At 36.3% G+C, this 27,972-nt stretch overlaps 1 protein-coding gene and 1 long non-coding RNA gene across 2 annotated transcripts in view; one reads left to right on the plus strand and one right to left on the minus strand.

Annotated features, from left to right (window-relative positions):
• LOC148592016 (uncharacterized) overlaps window positions 1-5,011 on the plus strand; it is a 53,642-nt gene extending 48,631 nt beyond the window's left edge. Inside the window, exon 2 of the long non-coding RNA XR_015913977.1 lies at window positions 4,949-5,011. This is a non-coding gene — a long non-coding RNA (uncharacterized LOC148592016). The remainder of the gene's footprint in view (window positions 1-4,948) is intronic.
• The window catches only part of NOL10 (nucleolar protein 10), a 47,569-nt gene continuing 19,896 nt past the window's right edge, over window positions 300-27,972 (minus strand). The window contains exons 14-21 of the mRNA XM_088536238.1: window positions 14,443-14,569; window positions 12,618-12,697; window positions 12,392-12,490; window positions 11,373-11,459; window positions 9,338-9,517; window positions 8,709-8,956; window positions 3,926-4,028; window positions 300-707 (exon numbers count right to left, since the gene is read on the minus strand). Coding sequence (XP_088392364.1) covers window positions 588-707; window positions 3,926-4,028; window positions 8,709-8,956; window positions 9,338-9,517; window positions 11,373-11,459; window positions 12,392-12,490; window positions 12,618-12,697; window positions 14,443-14,569 — 1,044 coding nt within the window. The 3' untranslated portion in view covers window positions 300-587. The remainder of the gene's footprint in view (window positions 708-3,925; window positions 4,029-8,708; window positions 8,957-9,337; window positions 9,518-11,372; window positions 11,460-12,391; window positions 12,491-12,617; window positions 12,698-14,442; window positions 14,570-27,972) is intronic.

Here is a 27,972-nt window from a genome sequence, read left to right on the forward strand (position 1 = left end):
TAATGAGATTATCCTTCCTGGATTCCCTGTTGTACACCAGTGTCGCCAGAGAGATTTCCTTATAGGGTGACTCACAACCATGTAAGTTTGCCATTCTCCAATGCTCTCAAGATGACCTTTATTTTTATTTTTTTAACCTCCTCTTGGCTGCAGAGGCAGCCTAAGAATGTTGAGCTCAAGTCAGCTTTTAAAAAACACAGTTGTACAACACCCAACTAGGAAATGTTGCGTCTGTCATAAATGAAGAACACTTCAGAAAGCAAAAACTCACTGCTTAAGATAAAAAAGGACAAGCAGCCTTGTTGTATAGATAAATTCTTATATAGACTACATCCAGGGTTACACAATAACCAGCTGCCGATGCCTTCTGCACAGATACAACTGAATTGAAGCTTACAATACATTATACTCCTGATGTCCTTTTGCCAATACTTACATTTTCATATGCTTTTCAAAAGCTAGCACAGGGCTTAACAAGTTCTGAATTCTGTGTCCATCGCTTTAACAGAATACAAATGTATTTGTACTGTAAAGTCCCATTTTCAAATGAAAAATACAAGAAAAGCAGTTTCTTTAAAAAAGGAACATCAATGAAAACGTTGCCCTCTTCCACGTTTGCTCTTGAGGTGGCCAGCAGAACGCCTGAGCGTTTTTCTCTCTTGACGATGCTGTTTCTCTGCTTCCTGCTGCTTCTTTTGCTGCTCTGACTGGAATATTAAAACAAAAATAGACATGAATTAGAACTCTGAATTTCAAAAAATAATGGCAATATTAAAAGTCAGAAGAGTTCCAGAGCACCGAGAAGTATAAACAGCTAGATCTAGAACTGTGGGAAAGGACTGATGCAGTAGTCTGAGCATACAAGTCTACAACTAGGTACTTAGATTCTTGTAAACTTACATTACACCTCACAGGTCCAAGTATCTCTGCATATCTGGAAATGGTACTGGAAGTGTTCTCACACTGTATTGTCTTACTTCGCACCCATGGACTCTGGCTATCTCCAGGTACTACCATTCACGGTCACTGAGGAATTTGAGATTACTTATTACCTATCCTGGTTAAAAAGTATTATCATATTTAATATTTGCACAACTGCATTTTAAAAAGAGGGAAAGGACAATTAGCTAATTTCCCAGAAACGGATGGGTTCCCTGAAAGCATTAGGAGTATCTGAAATGCTGTTTACAAATCTAGATTTTCCATGTGAAAATGATTAAAAATCTCTGCTAATGTGGTACATGCTCTGTTAATGTTTTTCTTCTCCATCGAAAATGCATTAAAAGGGTTTCATTTATACACTACACAGATGAAAGGGCATTCAAAGCCATAAAGTGTTGTCTTCTTTGTTAGACCAAAGCTTGTTTTCAAACTAAGCATAAATTGGAACTAGAGGACTTGAATTAGCCAAACTCATGCAAGTGTCTGTGCTACAAATAGTCCAGAAATTAGAGTTACTTCAAAACAATAACATAGGAGGACTGGATTAGCAGAGATAGAATTACTGTAACTCAAACAGCTGCATTCCCATTGCTGGGAAGGCCTCTAAGTCTGCCACTGATACTACTAAATCTGTATCAGCAGCACTCAAGCATGAGCCCCTCTCTCCCTAAATCACCCATGAAAAGTATGATTTGAACCTGGGCTAGAGATTTGCGTGCATAGACAGAATTCCTGCTGAGGTGAGATATGAATCCATTTAACAAATGTAGCAGTAAACTCATACTTGTACCATGGTAATAAAAGTTAATCATCTGTAGACTTTGTTTAAATTTATTAGCTCATTTTCCCTACGAATAGGGATCAAGAAACATGCTACATAGATGAAGCCTAGAGACAGCAAGGAATTGCTTATATTTCTAAAACAGTCTTGAGAAACATTCTTAGTTTAATGTTCACTGTTACAGCTGGTATACAGAAAGTTGATTTGTATCAAAGACTTTGTTTTTTAATAAAAAAGGAGATGATGTTGAGAACCTTAAGTAGTTTAGAAAACTTGCTATGTTATTGTATTTATTTCTACGACAAAGCAAGCTGAAACTGAAAAACAGGATGCAATACTGAGGTATCACGACAAACCCCCCAAGAAGTGAAATATTAATGACAACTGCAGCACTGGACTAGCACTGGCTATTGGGCGCTTGGAGAACTGTTGACACAACAGCCACAACAAACCAATGGCCACAACAAGCCAGCGGCCACGTTCAGCCTCAATTCCACTGATCTACAATGTCAAAGGATACCAATCTTATGGAAACACAACCCAAATCTTTCTACTTAAACCTGCACTTTAAAGCTGGGGTATCGCAAAGCAGATGTTAATTATGATTGGATTCATACTAAATTACTTCTCGGATTGCTAACTTCACAGTCTTCACCATTTCACAAAAAAGCAGCATAACTGAGCATACTGTATGGCATGAATTCTTTCTAGCTCTCCCTGCTCCATTTCTTAGGACAGAGCACATACCCAGTGGACTGTTCGAGAGAAGTCTTCTAAGTCTTATTTTGTTACTTATGCATTTTGGTAAAACAACATCCGTTACAATTCTACACCAAAAATCCATACGTATTAACAGCAATAAAATTAAAAACAAACAAACAAAATCCAATGGAATAATGTAAAAACAGCTTTCTGAACCACTGCCACGTCCGTCTCCTCCCTCCTTGTTCCCAGTTCTCCAAGAACTGCTAATGGATGTAGTTCACTGCTCACCATCAACTCTAAAAAACTTAATGGCTCAACACTTTCTAATTTAAAGTTACAAAACAACCAAAAACAAACACACAAACAAGACTATGTTTTAGCAGCCCTGCAAAACTCACTCAATTACGTGCAAGGCATTAACTAACATCCGTAAACAGCCTGAAATGATGATAGCAATGGAATCTGAGGGTTATTCCACAGTCAATACATCTTAAATTCCAGAAATATAAGAATCAAAAACAGATGAAAAAGGACTGTGAAAAGAGAAAACAATCATGTAAAAAAGTAGAGAAATATTCCAAAAAATTTGCTTAAAGTTTTTACTCAAGTGCACCCGAAGCGCACACTATAATAAAATAGCTACTTAAACACACTCTTGATGGCAGTGTAGTTTTATTTTTGTGATACAAGAGTATTTGATCAATCATAAGGTGAGATGTATCAGAGAAGATAGGGTTACCTGAGAAAAAACAGTTTTAACTGAAGTATCTTTTGTCAGGTAAAGAATCTGAGAATGAACATGGATCTTCAGCTTTTATAATATGTCCTTGCTTCAGTTCTAAAACATTTTTTTTCTAGCAAAAATAACCCCTAAGCATTCCACAAACCAAGCAAATGCAGGCATGCTACACCTACATCAGTATCTACAAAATCCCTTATAACAGGAAAGAGAAACCCTAAAGGAAAGATAGATGGGTAGAAATAACTACACACTTCAAATGAAAGTGGACAAGTAGAACAGGACCAGGGCTCATTCTTCTGATTTGTGTTACAGAAGTTCAGCGACTGAAGCTCTTCTGAGATCTGCTTTTTATCACGCTGAGGCTCAGCCTCACTATTAACCTGTCACCCACAGCATCCTGATTGCATTTAGACCTGAACACCAAGATCTGATCAGTCCTGGCACAGAGGTCAGGTAAGGTCACAAGCTTCGAATGATACATCTGCAAAAATAAACTATTCAAAGAGAGAAGGCAGGATTTTCCATTGAAAAGTAAGTCTTTTTATGAGTGCTGCTTGAATTATAAGGGCATAAACACTCCAGTACTACCGGAGGCTTTCACTCTCTTGGCAAGAAGCAAAGAAGAGTTGGCAGCTTGTAAAGAAATAAAGAGGGACATTTGTTTGACGGTTTTAAGGTTCCTGTTCTTTCATGCAACAACTCAAGTTACTTGTATATTATCTTAAAAAAATTATATATATATATATAGAGCTTACCTTTTTTAATTTGAATGTTGCCTGTTTGCTGCCTACTGTGGTATCAGACACACTGAGAGTGCCAAGTTTTTCTTCAAGCTTTAAACGATCTCCAAGAGTTTTCCTGCAGAGGATAATTAACATTAGTTCCTATTCTTGCCATCTTACTACTATAATAAAGACTGATAATGCAGTCAAAACTAATCTCAGATTCTCTGAAACCCTCAAATGCCATAACTCAAAAATAAACATTCAATAAACAAGAAAGAAATGCAAGCTCAAATCATTCCCTCCAGATACTGCTTACAGTAAAGGCATTTTAAATTTTATGCAAAGATCCTTGTTTTTTTCTTTAAAAAAAAAAAAAGCATCAGGCCTGATGTTAGAAAGAAATATTGCCCTTCCATTGCAATAGTATTCTATGAAATGTCAGAAAAAGTCATATATATTTGGCTGCACTTGTAGGTACATGTCTCAAACAAAAATACAAGTATTTAAAAGCCAACTGTATCCAGTTTGCTTGAAATTTTTTATTTCTGAAGCCTTCCCTTTAATCTGAGGGGAAGGAAGTAATCCTGAATACACTTTTCCATTAATTCATCATAGAATGCATCCCTTCACTGACAGAGATCAGCTACTTAATCGAATTATAATTGATTGTTTTGACACTGAGCCTGGAACAGTGAAATGCAAATAGATTAAAATAAAACCAAAAACAAAAGCAGAAAGTGCAAATGACTGAATCTGATAAACAAGACAGATCCCGACCACGTAAAGAGCTTTTCATGAGCAAATGCCATCAACTGCACCATGCTCGACAGCTTCTGTCAGCTCTCCTGTGCAAACGCAGTCCTCAGGCACTGAACTCTAACATTTGTCTACACAGGGGTCAGGAACGAAAGAGATGACAATGGATGAAAATGGCTGAAACAGATGCTACTTTCAGCTCCACTGGAATATTAATGCCCTCACAAATGTAGGGAGGATGGGGCCAAACTCTTCTCAGTGGTGGCCAGTGACAGGACAAGGGGTAATGGGTACAAGTTGAAACACAGGAAGTTCCACCTCCATGTGAGGAAGAACTTCTTTCCTGTGAGGGTGACAGAGCCCTGGCACAGGCTGCCCGGAGAGGCTGTGGAGTCTCCTTCTCTGGAGATCTTCCAAACCTGCCTGGATGCCACCCTGTGCCACGTGCTCTGGGTGTCCCTGCTGGAGCAGGGGGGTTGGACTAGATGATCTCTAGAGGTCCCTTCCAACCTCAACCATTCTGTGATTCTGTGAAGTAGGTAATGCTGAGAACAACATGGTTTGCACAACCAGCTCAATAGGAAGATAAACTTACTGTGATGTACTTAGAAGATTTTCATGTATCTGTATATAATTTTTTATTCAATTTGCGATATTGCTATCAGTATACCCTATTAGATCTTTCTGAAGAGGGGTAAAAGATTACTTTTTGTCAAGTTTAACAGCGTTTTCATTAATAGCGTGCAAATACCTACATTTTTGCAAGTTATTTTTATGAAAGGTGGGAAATAAGTCATTGTAAAAATAAGATAAACAGCAATAAGTATGACAAGCAGCCACTAATGGCCACAGAATTTCCATGCACGATGGGTTCACAGATCACAACCTACATATGAAATCTGCTGAATTTTGGATGAGTCACTTATGTAACAAAGACTTTTCTGATAACAAAAATTAAAATCACTGTCGAGAATTGCTTTATTTCTCATGACTAGGTACTTTGACTGTATCTTTTCTGTAGTATATTTTTCATTGAGTACATGTAAAAACTTGCGTGAATCGGGAAGACAAGCTAAGCCTTAGAGCTAACTATGGCAGAAGATCAGTCACTGACATTGTGGTGGGATTTCTACATTCAAGTGCAGTTCCATTTTTCTCCCCTTTGAAAATGAATTGGAGAAATATGGCTACTACCCAGCAATTATTTAGCATGACTGCCTGGATACTGCTTCGGTCAGGGGAAAAATTAAAATGAGGAGATACTAGAAAAACACTTTCGGGTTGCAAATTTACTGAATAAATGAAGATAAGGCTGTATTTATCTGGAAATATGCAACCCCAAATGACAGTGAATTATACACACTGTGACATAGAAACATTTAAAACATTTTTCTCTTTTAGCATCCTCAATAAATCTATTCAAAATATCCCTTAAAATTTTATTAAAAATGCTGCCCCTGTGCTATAGTTAAAAATAAATGTCTGGACAGTTTTCTTCCTCCTAATTAGGAGGAGAGCAATTTTTAGGAGTTTATTTTTTGTTTTACATTTTCTATACCTAGAAATGTCAACAATATATATATATATTTTTAAATCTTGGCCATCTCAGGGAATATATATATAGACTGCTATACTTTAAAGTTTCACTACTGTTCTTTTTAGTTTTGATATACTCTAATAACAAACATTTTAAAAGCACACCCACAAAATCAAAAGACCTTTTAGCAACTGATAAAGACCCTTTCCTTTTAAGAACCCTTTCCTTTTATGTATTTCTTTTAAGTTATTATGTAAGGAACTATAGTAAATAAACAAGGAAAAGTTTAACATCTTTACTAACACCTGCAGCAGGTTTTCCTGCATAAGCACAGCAGTGTGAGAGCAGAAGATGAACTGTAGAGAGACTTAGACAAGGCATGTGCTGCACTTATGAATATTTCTTGCAGTTTCTCAGTACAAAGAAATGTGTAGACTGTTGGTCTACTAAGAAATTTATAGTACGAACCACTGCTTTAAAAGTTGGGCTTGGAGCTGTGCTGAGTCAGGAACATGTCAACAGAAACACCCAGTTTTATATAAGTCATAAACTGTTTCCTCAGGTAGAACATTATATGATTAGGAAGGAAAAAAAAAAGAACACTTAGCCATTAAGTGCATAGTGAAGGTATTAAGGTACTTAATTATATTGGTCACAGACCATCATTCCATAGCTTGGATAAATCAAATCAAAGACAAACACGCCAGACTCACCAGATTGTACATGCCACTACAGTCTTTCCAATTTTCAGTACATTAATTGAATTAATTGTTTTAATGCTGACTGCTTATCACTGAATAACGCCAGCAGAAAACATACTTAGTTATTTTCTCCATAAAATTCTAGTATGTAAAAATGCTTATTAACAAAAACAAATCATCTCACAATGTTGACTAATTGACTAATTATGTTTGCAGAATCATATCAGTTAAGCAGAATTAGGAATATCAAACTACTCATTCTAAATAACGTCTGGATGAGCATAAACTGGATCAGAGAGGATGGAAACAAGTGTTCAGACAAAAGGAGAATTAGGAAAAGACGATTCAATGAAGGTACCCCATAGACAAACACAAAGGATGTAATACTGCCACATGCATTTTTAATGCCCCATTCCATCCTCAGCTTTGTTTTCAGTCGTGACACTACATCCCATCTGGACGTTTCTCAGGCATCCAGCACGAGCCACCCTAATTACGCACCAGACCTTGCAAAATATTGCACTGTCTGCACAGTGTCAGCAGAGAACCTGAAGATACAGAAGATACATTCTCTCTCCCCACAAAAGGGGAAGATATATACTGGCTGCTGGTTATATTTAAAGAGATTTTACATGTATAACATGTAAATCACAGGTCACCACAGAATCAGCAAATTAGTTGTACTTAGAGACCATTCTACGCAATTCCAGTTTAAAAAAAAATTGCACATTTAAAGAAAGGGCTAATTTTATCAAATGTTTCCTTAAGTAACTTTAAAAGGTATCAATCATGTAACAGCTAGACTGATCCAAAGGTACCCTGCAGTCAGTCGTTACTGACACAAAGACATCAGCCTCACTATATACGTATCATTCATTTTTTTCTTTCAGTGTATCTTTTAATTCTAAATAAAAGCCTAACAGCTACTTCTGGATCCATCTCGCAAAGCAACCTGTTTCTAGCATTGGTTAAAATTCTGTTCTGCATCCATATTTTGCAAGAACTTTGAAGCTATTATTTCTGAAGCCTTTAATATTGCTGTCCATTCTCCAAGTAACAAAATGCTACTAAATCTCAACTTCTGAAGGACTTAACTCACCTCTGGAAAAAAAAAGTTAGATTTGTGGGTATTAAACATCTCAAAGTCAAGTCCTGTAGTTTGCAGGTCTAAGAGGTAAATGTGCTTTTTATATAATAGCCAACTAATTGGGTTTATCAACAATTTAAGAATAAAAGCGAAATGCAAAAGTCAAATAAAATACAAATTAATTTCCAGTATTGCACAAATAGAAATAGTGCAAATAGGCAAATAGTCCTGATGACAAAGAAAAAGCATATTTTGGCCAAAGTTTGTGGATGCTGTAAAAATACTGAGACCAAAGTTTTTTCTTTTATCACCATGGATCCTACCTCCATAGTAGTGACAAATGATGCAGCATTCCTGGTTTCTGGAGGACCAAATGAGAGATACCCAGGCTGCCAATCCCTTTGAGACACACTAGAAGTTATTGCTGTGAGTACAATTCACCAGCACTAAGTAGTGGATCCACCATTCTGTCTCAGATTATTGAGTTGTGGTCATCACATTTTCTTTGTCCCTCTCCCATATTTTTTAAACATCCTACTTGTTCAACTAGAAAATAAAACTTTTAATTGTGTCCCGGTATGGTTATACCCTGCATCACCAGATGTGGCTTTACAAATAAGCATTTTCAAGACTATCATGACAACTAATGAAATACCATTGGCCTGCATGGTAAAGAAATGCTCGATAAATAACCCACCCCCACTCCTATTAAAATAAAAACATTAGTCTTACTTCATTAATTTTTGTTTTTTGGCAGAGTCTTTGAAGCTTCTGAATTCTTCTCCTTCTTTAATCTCAAAAAATTGAGGTTTCAGTAGTGTTTGTTGATCCTCCTTGAACCTTTCCTGCCGTTTTACTTTTTCCTCTTGGCGTAGAAGTTTGCGCTGTTTCCTGACCTCTTCAACCCAGCCTTTTTCATCATCTGAACTCTCAGAACTTTCTGCATCACTCGGTTTTCCTTCAGGCTCTTCTTCCTCTTCCTGTAGGCAAAAATAGTTTAAAATAAGAAATCATCAACTAATTTGCCTTTCAAACCATTCTTGCAAAGAGTACGTGACAGCTTTACATCAGCACAGCTGAAGAAAACTTAATTTGAAAAAAGCACTAGCAGCAAATGAAGCAGAAAACAGACTATAAAAATACTTCCACCTAAACACTACAAGTTTTTCTGACCTGTATTTATGCAGACATATGGTTCGCATCTGAACACAACCTATCATAACATTATTTACATCTAAATTACTGTAGCTGATAGATATTTTTCAACTTCTTTCCTCTTTTTTTTTTCCTAGGGTAAGAAGCCTGAATATTAGAAACAAAACAAAAAAAATATAGATCTTTCCTAATAGAAAGTATCTTACCTGTTCTTGTGCTTGCTTTTCCTTTTCCTCTAAGATCTTTAGTTTCTTCTTTCTTTTCTCACTTATTTTAGAAACAAGTGGGTTAAGCAGCCTAAATTCTTCACTCTGCTCATCCACTTGGAAATCCGGGTTCTCAAACATGACCTTAAAACGATCATCTTTGAGAAGACTAGGCAGATTCTGGAAACAAAGAAGCATGAGTTAGTCACAAAATTCTAAAATTTCTAAATCAAAAGTCATTCAATTAACACCTGCTTAATTAAACAAAACACTCAAGCAATATGGGAAATGCCAGTTGTTTTCGCCTTCTATGTTACGTAAAAGTGATTTATTCCAATTGTGTTTTATTACCTTCACAAATCAAGCAACTATCACTTTACAAATCAAGCAACTATCACTTTACAAATCAAGCAACTATCATTTTAAACTATTTGTAAGCATGATGGTTTCTTATGAACACTATACATATAGTTTAAATACACAATATTTCTGAATTAAATGTTTCTCATATTCAGCCAGCTAATCTGGCAATGTGTTGATATTTATTGGCTATGCAGTAGTACCTCCAAAGTGAATACCTTATAAATACTCATATTAAACAAAATATTAGGGTAAAACACTTCTTTATACAATATTACTTCTGTTTTGGTGTAAATACTTAAGATAAGTGTTTCAGTATATATTATACAGCTTTTCTACGCTGCCTTCACAAAGAACACTGGAAAACTCAGTTTGTTCCTGTTAGAAGAAAATTAAGTCAGTATAAATTATGCCACTGCTGAGTTGGACAGTGTTCAACTTATGTGAATAAGTTGTTATTTTAAATCACTGGCTACATAGGTTTTTATTATAAAAAGCTTGTCTGTCAACATTGCCAAGCTTAAGTACATTTATCCCACCCCAACATTAAATTTCCATAGCTATCTAACAAGGAAAAAAAAAGAAAAAGATACAGAAAAGAACACTTGTAAATCTCAACTATAAAAGGTGTTGCAAATGTGGAACTTGCAGTTTTATGGCGGGTAAGAGAAAAAGAGAACTTATCCCATGCCTCAAATACATTGCTTTTCATAAGACTCTTAATGCCCTTTCAGGAATATAATCAGAATATATTTTGAAGTACTCTTTTTAACCACTTAAAAATACAATCCATTTTCCTAGGCAATTCTTTCCTCCTTTTCTGTCTGTTTATTGAATGCATATTTCCTTTGTAACAGAGGCTTGACAAGTTTGTATCTAAGCATTTATCACTGCTTTTTCACCAATTCATGCCACAACCCCAGCTATAACACACAAGGTTTAATTAGGTGCTTCACAAAGTTAATGCCTGTCTTGCTTCCCATTTCATGAATGTTTTATTAGTGTGAGGATAAGCTCCTACAAGTGACATCTACACAACACACCAGAACTTTCTGCTAATTTATAGAGACTGACTAAGCAAATTTCTGCTCTGTCTCTCTCTCCTACCAGATACTAAATACTAAGGGTTTTTTTTTTCCTTTTACATAACATCTCAAATAGAAATGGATTACTGTCAACATCAACTATTATCAAATCTTGCATAAGAGTGAATTATTTTGACTACTTAGTAAAATCTTAGCTATATTTTATAAAAATACTAACAAACGGAGTTCATGTGTATAAAGAAAGGCAATTACACTGCAGTGTTAACCTGGGCAACTGCCTGCTCTTCAGTTCTGCAGAAAATGCCTATCTTCTTGTAGTTACCACCAAAAATACTACCAAATGAAAAAGTATTTTTTTTGACAACTTTGTTACTGATTACTGCATTTGGCTAGCTTCTGGATGCCTGTGAAGCCCACATCATCTTTACAGTGAGTATTTCATAATTATATAGATGACAAGGTTACTACATGGCATTTTTGGTTCTCCAGCTACAGTGAAGTCCACCTGTCAGAATAAGTTACCTGAAGAGATAAGGAACAATGGAAATTTGAATCTGTTTGGCCAGATAACAGTAATCAATCACTGTAAGCATTTCTATTTCTGTGTTCCCTTCAAAACCAAAGCTCACCTTTTGTTTTCTTTTTCTAGTAGCCTGTTGCTCCTCCTCTTCTTCAATCAGCTTGAGTGCAAGTTCTTTATTCACTTTAGGAAGTTTCTGATGAGGTAAAAGCAATTTATTAATATATTATTCTTTTATGTACAAAAAAGCCATACATGCTTTACCTCCGAAATAAATTTTTTAAAAAAGCAATTTGCACCATGTAAGACTCTAGATGAAACAAAGTAAAAAATTATACTTACCTGGCCAGTACGATTCAAATGAAACTTCATATGCTATTTTAACAGACTAAATGCTTCCTACAAAGCTAGTGTTACATTTATTAGCTTTTAAATTTATCATGTCGTTACCTATTGGATTAAGAAAAAAGGATAGAGTCCCCAAAACAGTGAATTTACTAGAGATAAACAGAAGGTCCAAGCGGACATTTTAGTAGGTGACGGAAAGCACATCGTACTGAGAAAACACAGTTCTCATTCACTATTATAACCATTATAAGGAACAAGAGCTCCTTTATTTAGAACATTTCCAAGTACTACTAAGTTTTGGGAGAAAACTTGCATAGAGCTTCTGTATTGTTTCTCCCTTGTAAGGCATTAGGTACGGTACTTTCAAAGCATTTATTTTTCCTTATATGTTGTAAATTCGATTTAGAAAGCTACTAGATAAAAACACAGAGTCCCACAACAGTATTTTTATACATCTTTTTCAGAATATTATATTTGAATGGCCTAAGTCATTTGGTTTAATGACAGAAATAGAAACTGCAAATTTCATCACTGGGTTATCTGTTCAAATGCCAAATGTGATGAGAGCTCATCCTTACTGTTTAGCATCATCTTTTCGCATTTGTAAGATTTATAAGCATTGAAATTTTACACTTCTATTCAAAACAAATAAAAACAAACTTTACTTTGCATATCTGATAATAAACAGAATGAAATCCCAGTAATTACACCTCTGAGATAATGTATTACTCTTTATGAATACTTATCTCCAGAGGCTCACTCATTGGAAACAGGATTTACCTTTAGTTGAACTCTCTGTGCACGCGTCTCTTCTATTTTCTGTCTGATTTTCTCTCTTCTGTATTCTTCGTATGCAAACGGGTTCACCATCATTTTTGCCTTTAACCAAACAGAAAAAGGTAAAGAAAAATTAAACTAATGCAAGAGACGGCCTTCACGTGGAAAAAAAAACAGCACAAATGTTATATCGTTAAAAGCAAAATTCACAAGAATCAGCCTTATTTACCTTATGGTAAAGTCTTATGTCCATGAAAAAGCCATGCATATATGCTCTGAGTAATGACGACCCAATGAGATGAGCAAGGCCTGGGAAAAAATTACAGAGGATTTCAAAGAACTTTGATATATAAAGAACTCTTCTTTAAAGCAAGTCACTTCGCTTACTCGATCCAAGACAAACGAGCACTACCAGCACAGCACATCACTCTCCAACAGTTACATCTATTACATCAAGACAGAGTAAAGCCACAAGAAAATCATTTAGGCCAGCAAGAAATACGAGCTACTTCAGAGCATTACGGTTCTTTTTTTCTTGTCATAATACATGTTAAGGGCACTTTCTAAAGCTGCCCACTAAAGAAAGTTTAGAAGGAAATATTTGAGAAAATTTTTTTTCAAAGTCCACACACATTTGACTATCGCTTTTTTACTGTGGTATAGAGCTGTTTTTAATTAAAGAGTTTTGCCTGGGGTCACTGTCTTTGAAGAATCAACATGTTGAAAGAAATATAGTACCACATCAGATCATAAAACTGTCACCCTAGGCCTAAAATAAGCAAGAATTAATATACTTAAGTTTTCTCAGATTTTCATGCCATATATCTTCACAAAATTCCAAAAATCAAGAAAAAGAGAAGGCTTCTATAAATAATAATAATAAAAAATCTCCTCAGCAGATCAGAGATCTTTAGAAATTAAGAATAAACAAGCTTAAGCAAAAAAAAAAAAAAAAAAAAAAAAAGAACCCAGAGAACTGTGCAACCAGAAAGCAAAGATCTCTAAAGAGTTTTAATTGTTTCCAGGAATTCATCTTCCTGAATATTCCAAAACAAGAGTACTCTAGTTAATAGTTAGTAATAAAACTTAAAAAACAAACAAACAAAACCTAATAATAATAAAAAAAAGGTTATACGAAGTGAAAGCCCCCCCACACACTAACTTTTTATTTGAAAACTTGCATTTATGAGGAAATCAATTCAACTGTGTTATAGTGCACTGGAGCAGAAGCCCTATTCTCAGTCAACTCTCCATGTTGGCAACACCATGATGCCTTAAACCTTTCAGCTTCAAATTAGGACCTGCAGGCTACACTGAGACCATCCACCCCCCTACTGCTCAAGCCACAGGGGCTGTGAAGGACCTTCTCCTTGTATAGCCTCCTGCCAGGCCTAAGTCAAAGGTCACAAAGTAGCACTTTATTCACAGGTAAAGCAATTTAAACCAACTTGGAGTAAGGCATCACAAAAATCACAATATGTAACAGGAAGATAAAGAACTTATTAGTTTGAGTGAAACCTACTTCCTTTGCTAGATGATTTTCAGAACTGTAGTACCGTATGTGTTAAAAATGTGTTTCTATTGGCCTTGGAATGGTGGAATGGTTGGTATTTTCTGAAGGAAAATTTTACATTTAATGAAGCTAACTTTTTGCAGTTGAATTTTGTTTCTAATTTTGCTAAGAGTTCAAAAAAAAAATAAGAGAGCCTACAAAAATATTTTGAAAGCTAAATTAACTTTTCCTGTGCCTTCCACTAAGTGTGTCTGAAAGCACACACGCAGTCCTAGACGTATCATACCAGCAAATATCAATCTTCTCCTTGGGATAAAAATCTGAGAAACACAAACGTCTACTCTTACACTGGAGAGGAACCACAGAACATAAAGCCATCAGTCTGGTACATTAATAACCAAGATGTCTGGCAGAAATTATTGCCAGCAGATTTCTAAGAGTCCCCACACTCCTTATTAGCGTGTCACATCTGAACTTACTCCTGGAAAGGATCTAAGGCTGAACAAAGATGACAATTAAGGAGGAGATTCAAGTGTTTTACCTAAATTTTCAAGGTCTTTTCTGGTAACAAATTTGTAATCATCATAAACTGTGCTCTCTGGATTCTCTTCCAGCTCTTCAGTCAAATTATCCAAGAAGGAACACCATTTTGGGGCAGGTCCTAAAACCTGTGGATATGAAGGAATGTTATAAAATTGTATCTTCTTACAGAGAAAACTACAGCTAGCCTCACAGCTACCGTACAGTAACACAGCAACAAACAAATCCTTCTGAAAACAAATGTACCTTAAGAACAAGTGCAGTTAAAAATACAATTAATCCCACTGTTTACATTACCAATAAGGAGTATAATAAATTATATAAGGGTTATTTTAATTTAGGTCATTTATTTGAGGCCGAAAATATAGAGGCTTCATGTTTAGCTGTTTCGGGTCCGATTAATTTATTAAAAGCTACCCCCAGAGCCAAATATTATAGATACAATTATGAACTTCACTAATGGCATTAGATAACAAACTAATCTGCAAAGTACGGCTGGATCTTGAACTCATTAGCTCACTAGACAATCATGTTAAATCCTATTCTGTCCTACTTAATTTTAATTAAAACAAAACACCATGTGAACATTTTGTATTTTTTATTCAAGGAAAAGCACATATTGTATGAAGAGATAATGCTTCCTCTAAACTCTCCAAGTTAACAGTTAACTCCCAAAGAAAAGGCAAAATGTTTGTAAAATTCTTCAAAAAATTTCAGTCACAGCTGAGGACCACAGCATCTCAAATACTGCACTAGGTCATTCTTTTTAGAGTGCTGCTTGTTTTATTCCAGTAAGTTAGGAGCTCTCAAGGAAAGAGCTATGCCATTGACAACAAACATTCATCAATTAAACAAATCTTCTTCTCTGTTCCACTTTAAGGACTACACAACATTGATGGACTTTACCACATCATTTCAGTTAAGACCTTTTTTGTCTCCATTTAGATTTTAAATTATTCAGTTATTGCCCTAAAATGCATTTCTTTCAAAGCTAAATGTTAAAATTAACAAGAATGCAGACTAACTATATTACATGTCTCATTTTTTTTCCCATGCTATTCAATAAATCACTAATCTGATTTCACTATAAGACTCTTAAAATATGATTGGGGTAGAGGGAGGATCTTCAGTTTAACTATACTCTGATTTTTGATAAAACTGTACATCTTTTAGGAAAAGAGGTGGTTTACGAACTAAAAAAACCTTGTCATCTGTCTGCTGAAGATTGTTAGAAATTGGATTAGAGAATCCTTGACTCATGTCCACTCCAATTAAACAAAAGTTTCCCTTCATACCACCTTACTGGCACATTGTGTGAGGATCTCTATCACTTCAATAAACCTTTTTCTTCACTTCTATTTCTATAACAGCATCTGTTCAACATTTACACAGAACACATTACTCTAGGTAATGCCCAGTGTGTTCTTCTTCGGTGTAAATCTTTAAATGGACAACTAAGAAGTCTGAGAAACAAGGGGAAACAAGAAAATCAGCTATTAAACCGCAGCTCCTTCTAAATATCCCTGTACTCGAAGTCTGGCATTGAGCTCTATGAAACACCATCTGTCATGAAACACTTAAAAGCTAAAAGACCTGATTATTCAATATAATCTGTGTAGCAAGTTGGAGAATCAGATCATAGAAAATAAGGGGGACACAAGATAATAAGCCTAAAAAAAATGACAGAATACCAGGAAAAATAGGAACGCCAACCACTATTCAGATTTCTCAAATAATCTGACAAGAAGGAAAGCCCTACAGAGATGTTTGTGTAAATGTTATTAGTTTTCCTCTCTCCCAGCCTACTGAGACTGCCTGTCTACCTATTTTAGGAAACCTCTGGAGTTTTGCTGTAGGCATTAAAACAGGACATTTTTAAGGCTAAAGTGAAAGGAGGAAATCTAAAAATGAAAATGGCAAATAAGAGCAGACACAACAGGAAGAAAAAAAAAACCACAAGCAAGAAGTATCCTTCTCCTGCAAGCGTATTTATTTACAGTTTTGTGCAGTATTGGTGCTCTTCTCTCACCTACCACCAACGCACAGATGCCCCAAGATAATACAGGACCCGTCAGAAAAGACAGAACACCCTGCCCTGCGGGCCCCATCCACAGGAGTGCAAGCTGAGGGGTTCCTCTGTGGTGTCTCTCCTGTTAAGGGACTGGGAATGCCACCTGGACACCATCAAAAGGCAGGGATTCCCTGAGCCGTCACGAGCTGCCCAGCCACTGCGCGACGAGACTCGGTGGCCGGTAGGTCACAACAGGCACAAGGATCAGTCGGGACGGGGCCCTCTCCTCCCTCCAGACAAGTCCACTCTGCTCCAGACCGGCTCCCGCTGCAATGCTCCCATTTTACAGGGCTCACCGCGAGCTCCTGCCGTGGCCTTTGATGCTTTATTACAGAGGACAGCAAGGACCCTTGGAGACCACCCAGTCCAAGCCCCTGTTCAAGCAGGTCCTTCAGAGCAGGTGGCACAGGCTTCTGAGCAGCTCCAAAGAGCACAACTAACACTACCCTAAAACAGATTCAAACTCCTCCATTTTACAAGATATTTAAATTAATATCATCATAAATCTTACATGGCACAACTCCAAGATATTCTGTACTTATTCGGAGTTAAAGAAGTCTCGAGGACTTCTGTAGAATATATCATATTGTCATCACCCTTAAATTCCCCTGAAATTAACGGCATTCTAGGACAGACTAGGTATTATTCCCAAATCACAACAGATGTTTCTTATCTTCAATCTGGAACGCTACACACAGAGCACTTGCTTTCCTAAATGCCATTCAACGATTTGACAGCCAGTTTCAGAGTCACTTGAGCCACAGAAAGACTAGGTCTAATCCGAACTGATACTAAGCATGCAATTCTGGGAACAATTTCAAGCAGCTCAGGATGTTTAGCAGCTTGCATAGACAAATGTCACAAGATTTAAATGAAATAACTTTGAATGCACATAAAGATGTCTACCATTAAGCATTTGTCTGAAGGTTTAAGGGAACAAGTCTACCCAACCAAATTGACTGGTTACGCTTTCCTCTTGTGAAGGAGCCAAAATGTGTTCCAAAACATATTTTTCAGGACATTGAATTTTAAGCCCCTGGAAGACTTCATATGAGGTAATGGTAACTGTCAGGCTGTATGAAAATGTCAAAAATACATTATGACTCAAACAGCTGGAACTCCTCCCAACCTTTATTGATCTGTTTTAGCAATTTTAAAAATGCAAAACATTTACAGACAGCATAAATCAGATTAGAAAGTAATTAGGTAATATTTGCATGAATTCCTCTGGGAGAGGAGATCAACTTAATGAATACGGCCACATCATTCAACAAAAACACTTGGGAGCTTCCAGAGGCTTTATAAAGCACAAGTATTAGCTGTCTCCTTCCCCCTGTACAGTTTCTCAGGAATTAACACTGTAAGACAACACCATGAAGTACCACAGTAACAGCAACACAACTGAAATCGAATACGGAAGAAAACTGTCCACGGAATCATAGAATCATTATGGTTGGAAAAGATCTGCAAGATCATCGAGTCCAACCGTAACATATGCAATATTATGCCATTATTCATGTGTAACATTATTTTAAAAGGAAAGCTTCCTTTCAAAAGTTTTCAAATTGCTTGTTGTGGTATTCTCTATGGATCTTAAGTAAAGTAGCAAAAATTATATTTTTAAAAAAAATCACATTAGAATAAAAGCGATTAAAACAAAGGTACCATATCTGTAAGGATTTCAACAAAGCTCTGAATAGGGTGTCTCATGTAAAATCACTATCTGAGACAAGAATCTCTAATAACTATAAGACAAGTAAGGAACTGGCTAAAGAGAAAGCTTATGCTGCAAGAGGAATTACTGCATGGAAAGAAGGTTGCAAGGTACACTCAAGTGTTTCGTATTAAATATTTTCACTAATGCCCATTACATATAGTAGAATAATGCCAATGAAATCTGCTGATGATAATCTGTCCAAAAAAGAGATCAAAATCTCTCAAGAAAAAAAAAAAACAGCTGCCTTGAAAAATTAAATACTAGAAACTAGATCCAACTTATATCCAATGTCTATCAGTTAGAAAGGATAGATCGAAAGAATCAATACTATCTGATAGGATAGATGGAGAGAATTGATATTATCTGATCCCGCAGCAGTGAAGTATAAGGTCGTTATTACGATATAGAATAGGGATAAACTGAAACATCGTGTACAACACTAGGTAATGATACTCAGGATATATAAATGCAGATATACATATACAGTGAAAGGTACCAGGGCAACTCTGAAACAATGATGCTAGCACAGGAATAATTGCACGAGAAGCCTTCATCCTGACACTGTAAATTAGAAAAGTTAGCTAAAACAGAGGAATATGAATCTGCAACAGTCTTATAATAAAGATTATGAGGAAGAAACAAATAATTTTAGTATGCAATCTGACACATTCACAAAAAAAGATTATTCAATTTCATTGCCTGTGATAAGTTGGGATTGGACTCCACGATAAGAAAGCTCCTCCATTCCTCTGCTCCCATTAAGGAAAAAAGTGCAAGACATTTCAACAGACAGTTAGTAAGATTCCTTTCTAGATTATACTTTCCTTAAACAAATTACCATTTATATACTATATATGCATGTGTGCATGTCTGTGTGTGTGTGTTTTTATGCAAAGTCCCAGTAATCGCACACACATACATAGCTGTAGGTAGGAGACAAATAATAATGATAATTTGGACTTCTTTTTTCCCTTCTAATTAAAATGACGCATTAAAAGTAAGTTTTAAACATGACAGACTTTTTGGTAAAAGCAGTTCCCCATCCACGCATAGTGTCAGCTTCAATCATACTCCAGGAAAGGGAAAGGAGAGGAGAAGCAGCTGGGTGATTCCAAGGGTGTGGACAGTGATTGAAACATACAATTGCTTTTCAGCATAATTAGCTCCCTAATTACATAGCCAAGTTTAATTAATGCAATTACATGAGTAATTAATTACTACTCATTTTAAGAGTACTGGCTTAAATGTTTTGTTCACTAATTTTGAGAATTGAGACAGATCTCAATATGAAATTATTTTGAAAAGTTACCACTACATGCATTCAAAAAGCAAGACAAGAAGTTTACATCAAGTGTAAGTGGTAACTCTCAAAAAGCAAGTGTCTCAATTCTAACTTGTTGACACAACAAACTTGCCCTCCATTCTTGTCTCTAAGCTTTTGAGTCAAGAATCTGATGGACCTTAAGAGGTTACAAAGCGTAAGAAAGGAACCTTGGGATGATGTTAACTTGTTACATTGCCATATGCAGTATGATTCCCTTACCTTGTAATGTGCTCAAAACACCTTCCTTTCAAATCCCCTCCCCCTGCCCTGCCATTAATCTCATAAGTAATCTCATTTAATTTATTGAATACTTTTTAAAATTCACTAAATGAAATTGGATTTAGGAATAAACTGCCTATGAATCTCCCATATAATTCTATTCTTCAGCTTCTTGCTTTCATTCATCCTACATCATATCTTGCAGACTTGAGGCTTTAATGATAACTGAACTTCCACCGCAATTAAGGAGCTCTTTGGAACACATCTATGACCAAGAGAGACGCTTTTGAACATTTTTCTTTTTCAGCATGCTACTGAAAACAGCATTGCATTTGGTTTTAAGCCCACACACTCAAATTCCACTCAACTCTATAAATCAAATGTTGCTTTCGCTGTCTCTCTCTCTCATCCTAACTCCAGTACATCCTGACATTTTTAGCAAATTCACTCATCTGACAAAGGCCTGTTTTCCTACCATTCATTATGCAATGGATTTGGATCTGGGCAGCCAAATCAAAGAGATGGAGGTTATATTTCTTATAGAATATAACAAAAGAAGTCCTGCTTTTAAGACCCTTCAGAGTTAAATAAAATGAAATTTAAAAAAATAAATAAAAAAAGAAAACAGAAAGAAGAAAATCACTGCTGCAGAAACTTGCAGACATATAGGAATAAGATACCACATCTTTCTGCCATGGTATTTATCAGATAGCAAGTACTTCTTTTTGTACTTCTAAGCTTTTTGGCTTTTTAGTTTTTTTTTTTTTTAAATCTCAGATCATCTGAGCTCACATAAATTATTCAGTCACACGTCTGATCTGATCTCAAATAAATTATTCTGTCACAGGTCTGCTCTGACTGTGAATGTCTTCTTGGTGAAGCCACTGTCTTTGAGGAAAATAATGGTCCTGTGATTCCCAGACTTGGAAAAATACCCTCCACGATAAGAAAAACAAATATTTTTTTTTCAGGAAAAAAAAATGAGTTACTCTTTAAACTATAAATATAATTAACAGAATAATTCTCCTCACTACAGAGGATGAAAGGAGGGGACTTCTCACAAGTCATCTCTCATGTCTCAGCAGTGGCATTAAGAGTTACGGGATATTGATGAAAGCTTCAGACTCCTATAATGTTGATTTTAATATATATGTAAGAGCCTCTGCCTGAAATCTAAATTAAGAAGGGGAACGAAAAATAAGCCAAAAAAGGAAATTCATCTTGCCCATTTCTCTGATGGCACAGGAAACTTTCCCACCGTTGCATGGTGTGGTGACTTGCTTCTTGCACTTTTAGGTGACCAGGAACAACAGAGCTCTTGCTGTACAAGCCAGATGCTAAGTAAAGTGTTATAGCATGAGAGTCATTACATTCAAGAAAATAAAGCTTCCTGTACTGGAGTTCAAAGCATAACTTGAGTTTTAGGGAAATTTGAGGGATGCTACAGATATAAAAGTATGAGAAATGCCAAATCCGAGTCTTCCTGCTACTGTGCACAACTGAAACTCTACTGGAAATCTAAGAACAGGTGAGCTTCTAACAACTGCCTGCCATGCTTTGCTCTTTGCAAACCCTGGAGGATGACTGGTCTGGTTGGTTTTACTACTACTGACAGATAACACACAGGAAGAAAAGGCAACAAACATTTGGGAATGTCTGACACCTCCAGACAGATAATGAAGATACCTGCAGCATACTCTTTTCAGAGCATAGTTCTAGCTAAAACAAATTTTATATAACTTGTGAAATTATTCTGAGTAGGAAGCATTTTTTGTTTGGTTGGTTTTTAAGTAGCAAACAGTCATTACTCACAACACATTTGGCTCACAAATGCGTACAACGCAGAAGATAATAACACAGATAAGTCACCAAGTCACCTGCTACTCCTCTTTCTGAGATACAATGAAACCAGAACTTGCCTGAGAAGACCTCACAAAGAATATTTGTGCATGTTTTGTCTCTTCCAATTAAGAAGGTAAAAAAAAAAAAAAGTCCTTATTGCAAGCTGACAAATCATCTACAGTTAGTTATACAGAAGTATGAACTTAACTGCCAGCATGGTGCTGTCTATTAAAAGTCAGACCAGTTTTGTAAAGCCATAGTATCCTCCCTATAAGCAATAAGCAGGGCTCATATGCTTTCATATTTTATACAGGATGTTGAACTACTACATAAGCAGCACAAAAAAAAAAAAACTGAAGAGTTTTACAGGAAGGTTAGAAATTGTTTCCTGATTATCACACGTCGAGGCTTGATTTCTGTGTACGTGTGTGTGAGAAGTGGTGCTCTGAACTGGTGCATGGGAAATGCAGGATATCCTTTGTTGGGAATAAGCCCAATGTGTTATATTTCAGTTTGAAAGTGTTTAGGTTAAAACTAGGAAGTTCACATTTCTGTTTGTCAAGATAAACAACTTTTTTTTTTCCCTAAACTTAATACTGTAAGATAAGCAATGTATCATTCACCTGACATCCACTTTTATATTGTTTGCACAAACTCATGTGGAAAGGATCAGCATGTTCTGGATGGAAGACTAGTTCTAGAAGGAATGATGCACCAAAGCTCATAATTAGCTCAACAGCCAAGACAAGCTCAAGTGTCTTTTTACCAATGGAAATGTTTTTCTTTTAATATGGCTGTCCTTGGAAGAATGATTATAACATGCTACTATTTAACATCTCTGCTTTCCAACCATTTCCCAGTTCTCTAAATAAGCAGTGGTAAGGTTAAAAACAACACTTACCATTCTGTGTCCTACACTTTCAAATACAAATTTGATCACTTTTTTCCTAAGGAAAAACAAAACAAAACATTTTTCTACATTATATACACACAACTCAGCTTCATCACAGGATCTTCCAGATGACAGTTGAAGTAGCATTAATTCCAGAATGACCTAATACCTTCAATCAGAACACATGAAAACATCCTAAAAGATTGAAAATCTCACAGGATAATATCCATTTGTTCTACTATTGTCAAAACATCAGTGACAAATACAGCAAGATCTGCACTGTTTGCTTTACAGCTTTTACCATGCAGAACCCAAAAATCAGGCCAGAAGATCTCACTGCAACTTCAAATCACACCCATAAAATATTGGCATGAGATGAGTATTGACAACATTGCTCCTAACTGCATTTAAAGTATAGGATGTGAAGAGCTGTTTTGTCTAAATTTAACAGCATATGGAGACCCAAGAGAGAGAAAAAAAAAAAAAAAAAGACAATGAGTCGATTCCAAAATAAGGAAAGAATGACTGAGAAAGTCTTAGATTGATAAAACTATTCTGAAAGGCTATGATCACAGAGGGAAGTGATTAGTGATTATAATAGCACAAACTGGAAAAAAAAATCTTTAAGTGACAAACGACATGATGTACAGCGACAGCTATCTGATGATTACAACCTCTTGCACAGAACTATTGAATAGCAATCACCAGACTGACAAAAATATGAAACTATTTCAGACAAAAGCTTTTTCTATCTGTAAATACAACCCTGGCCAACTCGGTAACAAGCAGATTTAGAAGCAGCTAGCCTGGAAGCCCACAACCCAACCAAAAAGGCTCATCTTTTAATTTGCCAGTTCCAAATTGGTATCAAAAAAAAGAAATAAAGGGGATGAACTGAAGTATTAACTTGCACTGACTCCCGTACAGTGCAAGTGAAAGCATATAACCTGCTAGAATTTGGTGTTTTAATCTGTGGTGATGTTTTTTTCAGGTAACTAAGGAAAAACTGGCACCACTTTTCTAAGAATGAATATTTTTGAGGAATGTACAAAAGGATGATGACATAAAGCAATTAGATTAGTAGACCATTTTAGAAACAGGAGAGATAGATCATTTAAAATAGCACGTATTAAGAGCAAGAAGCATCAGGAAAGGTTGGTTTTGTCAAAAAGCCACCCAATTTGAGAACAACAAAGTTTAAACTATTTCTAGCAATAAAAGAATCCACATATCTGAAGTAGGCATTGTATTAGAAACCAGACCCATTATAAAGATATTCTTGGAGAAACTGAATTACTGAGTGGGCAAGAAATATTTGCCCTTGAAATGTTTCCAACTTCAACAATCCTGAATTAGGAGAGCGCTAGGCTATCAAATGATTTTCCAAAACCACCTGAAAAGAAGCCAGAGACGCTCCAGGATTTATTTTTTCTTAAAGAACTTAATATCTTCTCTGCACCAAAAGTACATTGCTTCTAGCCCCAACAGGGAGTTTTCTGCCAAGACTGCAGGAAAGTAAAAAAAATCCAGAAACACAGTATTACACTCAATTAATTACACTCTTAATTGCTCTCCTCTTCTAACAGCCTAATGAAGAGAGCAAGTTTCAGTTTCAGTATGTAGCCCAAAGTTTTAAGTCCCACAAAGGAGAGAAATGACTTGAAATGTCTGTGCTAAGATCAGACACGTTTAGGTAACCAGTAGCAAAAACTCAGGGTGAAAAATATCTATTCTCCCTGTTTTCCACCCAAAGCATGCAGGAGATAATTTAGGAATTTATTCCGTACAATCTGCAGAACAAAACAAAACATTGTATGTTCAGGAAGCCAACAGTCTAGACTAAACCATGTGGCTGATTTTGCATCTCAGTCCAGCCGACTGCCATGTGTCAGTGAAGCTCCTTCCTCTCCTCGCTGCTTGGGCCAGGGCCCGGCTGCGCTATTGAGTCAACTCCCATTTCTGAGTCAGTAGGCTGCAAAGTATCCCAGGGCACACACAACTTTCATTTCGGCCTTCCCGAGGCGCACATCAAAGCCACGGGCCCAGGAGCCAGCTGGCAAGAAGCAGCTTCCAAATGTTTGCATAAACTGCAAGTTAACTATTAACTGCTGGCGAGCAGCCCAATTTCAGTCCGAGGCGCTTGCCCTCAGTAAAGGCCACAAAACAGAACAAAACTGAACTCTCTAAGCTAAGCCACTCAAGATGTTACCTCTGTGAAACAAGTATTTCCTTTTAACGGTTAGATTCAGCTTGGCTTTTATTCATTCCCTGCACATGGAATTTTCTTGTCATTCACAACCAGTTCTGCTTCACCTTTCTAGGAAACCAAAAATCACCTTCCTTTTCCCTGTGTTAACGGCTCTGCACACAAAGGGCACAACTGTTAAGAATTCTTTCAGGACAAGCACAGCGCGCTCAGACATTCCTAGTCTCAAATGTCACACATATCTTGCTGAAAATTCTGCAAGAAAACCTGAAGCACGCCAACATTATGAGATTTGCTGTAAACTTTTTTTTTATAATCTCAAAGTTCAAGAGACTGATTCTTGACTTTTGCCATGGAAATTTGGCTTTGCCATTCGCAGCGGAGAGAACAGCCGCATCTGCATGGACGTTCCTGTGAGACACGAGCTCGAGGCACCCGGACACGGGGCCCTCCCAGGTGAGAACCGCGTCGCTGCCCGCGCTCATAAAACCTCCCCAGGGGCAGCTCAGGCTTATTGCTCAGAAAGACTTTACCTCTTTGCACCTCTTCTTCTGAAGATTTTTTCCCTACTTTATTAACGAGGAAAGCTAGGGCAGAGTAGCCTGCATTAGAAATCTGAAGAATCCTCCTTGACCATTGCCATGATAGTTCCTTGTAGCTGTTCCAATAAAGGCTTTTAAAAATTTGCAGTAATTGCTAGCACTAAAGGGCAATAAGGGGCTGGGACAGCTGAATGGATCCTGTTTGGCTACGACATACAAAACTACTTCCAAAAGTTCCAAATAGACTGTCCACTATATTAGTAGCATTTCCCTTGGGCATTTATTCTGTTGCAGAATTAAAGGATAACGACATAATTCTTGTCATCACCTCAAAATGAGCATACAAATCTTAAGCAGCATTCATGTTTATCTCAAAGCAAGCAAACCAACAGAAAATCAAAATGGTTACTGGAAAAAAAGGAATCCTAACTCTTAAAAAATACATACAATAAAAAAACAAGAAAAACTGCCTATGAAAAGAGGTCGAGCAGTACAGAATTACCATGTCTTCAATGTTTTATTCCAAAGACCCAGAAAACTAAACTAATCTTTGTCTGTGCAAGGATATTGCTCAGTGTTTCAAGGACAGGAAGGAAACATGTCTTAATATCTACTAACACACAAACCAAAGGACAGATGTTCATCCCTGAGCTCAAATAACCGGCCCCGAAGATAAAGAAATGAAATTGTAACATTAAGACATTGAGTTTTTCTTAATAACAAACACCCTGGAGCAGCTAAAGGCTGACAAAACTTCTCCATTTCATATTTTCTTCATTTAGAAAAGAGATTTTTAAAAAACGATAAAAACAGATTTAGTCCGCTACATGCTTGATTTTTAGGAGTACAAAAAGAAACTCTTCAATTACCCAACTGTACCAGCCTCTTCATTCTTGTCTGTGAAAAAGCAGGTAAGGTAGAAGGGCCAGTTACCATAACATGAAGCTTTTAGAATATTTTTTCCCCACTCTCTTAATTTTTCTAGTGTCTAAAGTGAGTACTCCATGTTTTTATACTACAAACAAATAGTTTAAAACAAAACTACAGACTGCTGAACAAAACAAAGTGAACGAAGTGGGGGGACCACCCGTATGTCTGTGTGCCACTGTAGATTCAAAAAGCATAAAAAGCTACGATCCAACAAAGGTAGGTGGACTCAGTTGTCCATGTAACTAAATATTTGATATTATAATCAGAGAAAGATGACAGAAGAGGTTAAGGAAAGAAAGACTTGTGTTGATTTTATCTGGAAAGGCCTATGCTTTGCATAAATTCCAACTCCTAGTAAATAATACTTCACTTCACAGCTAATACCTATTAAGTATAGTTTGAAATCTACTGATAAGCGATTATTATTGGCTAAAATTTATACATTTGACTTCAGAAATATGAATTCAGTATTTACAGAGTATTCTACAACAATAAAATGAACTGGCTAGAGCAAGTTCTAACAAACACTAATTGCCAGTGATGGCCAAGCAATTTTGGGGCTGAGTTGCAATGTTGGATATGCATCTCTAATGCATGATATTTTACAATTGCTGTAAAATCCATACCTCATGCACGCCTACACAAGAAAACCTCTCTGCACAACTGTTTTCAGAGAGAATCTGGACCCTACTCTTTGTGACAGAAGGAATGCTTCTTTTCCTCTGAATTATTTAAATTCAGTAATAAGCAGTCTATTCAAATTCTAAATGATGTATAGACTTGGAAAGTATAAAAGCCTGTCTTCTCCAACCCATTAACTAAAAAGATAGCTAAAAATACCTGATACCTACTCTTTAAATCTCACAAAGGAGAAAGTAAATAGAAACAAAGTTATCAATTTCTAACCATAGATAACATTTGTCCTTAAATGCAAAAACTTTTGTTGCTCTCATTTCTCCCTCCTTTGGCATGCCAAGTGTGTAACTGCACTAGTTAATAACATTTAGGATGGTTAGAAGTCATCAATTTACAACCAGAAAGTAACTTGACATACAAAAAGACCTTAATATAAAATTTTGCACTTTTTTTCAGAATGCAAAAATCTAGTATAACATACAAATACCATCAGTGCTACAAAATTGTTCAGGGTGTATGTGATTCCGTGCAGACATCTACAAGACTTATACGAAACCAAAACCATACAGGAAGAAATTTTTTTTAAAAAAAAAACTTCATCTGAATTAAGATTTCTTAGCAGTTGATGCAAACCACAAGTAAAATATTTAAAAAAAAATGCCCAGAATGTGAATAAAACAACTTAAGGACAAATGTACTTATTTTCAGAGTCCTGTTTGGCCTTCTCCATATTACATTCTCATACATATCCAACTTTTGACATCCTACCAGGCCAAAGAATCTACTGCATGTCCTGTATAATCAAAAACAAAAGGTGTTTGTGTTTCTGGGTAATTCCCCATAGGAAGAGCACAAGGGTGGTCGCTATTGTCATGCTATTGTCTCCCTCAAAACCAATCCTCAAAGATGAACGTGTAGTAGAGCTTTTCAAGTGACTATTTTCTCAAGTGAAAAGTTTTCATTCAAGTAGGATATTGAGCAGAAGGCACTGCTAAGAACCACACTTGAAGCCACACAATAACATTCCTCTGTCAGAACAGAGAAAAATATTAAGTGCCATGGCTATGCCATATATGCTAAGTACTAAATACACTAATGAAATTGTTCATAGCAAAGCAAAATTATCTTGACAATAAACTACATGGGTCCTAT

This window comes from Tinamus guttatus, unplaced genomic scaffold, assembly GCF_059628265.1.
Source record: "Tinamus guttatus ecotype Peru unplaced genomic scaffold, ASM5962826v1 Tinamus_guttatus_pri_ptg000653l, whole genome shotgun sequence".
In the NCBI taxonomy this organism is placed as follows: domain Eukaryota; kingdom Metazoa; phylum Chordata; class Aves; order Tinamiformes; family Tinamidae; genus Tinamus; species Tinamus guttatus.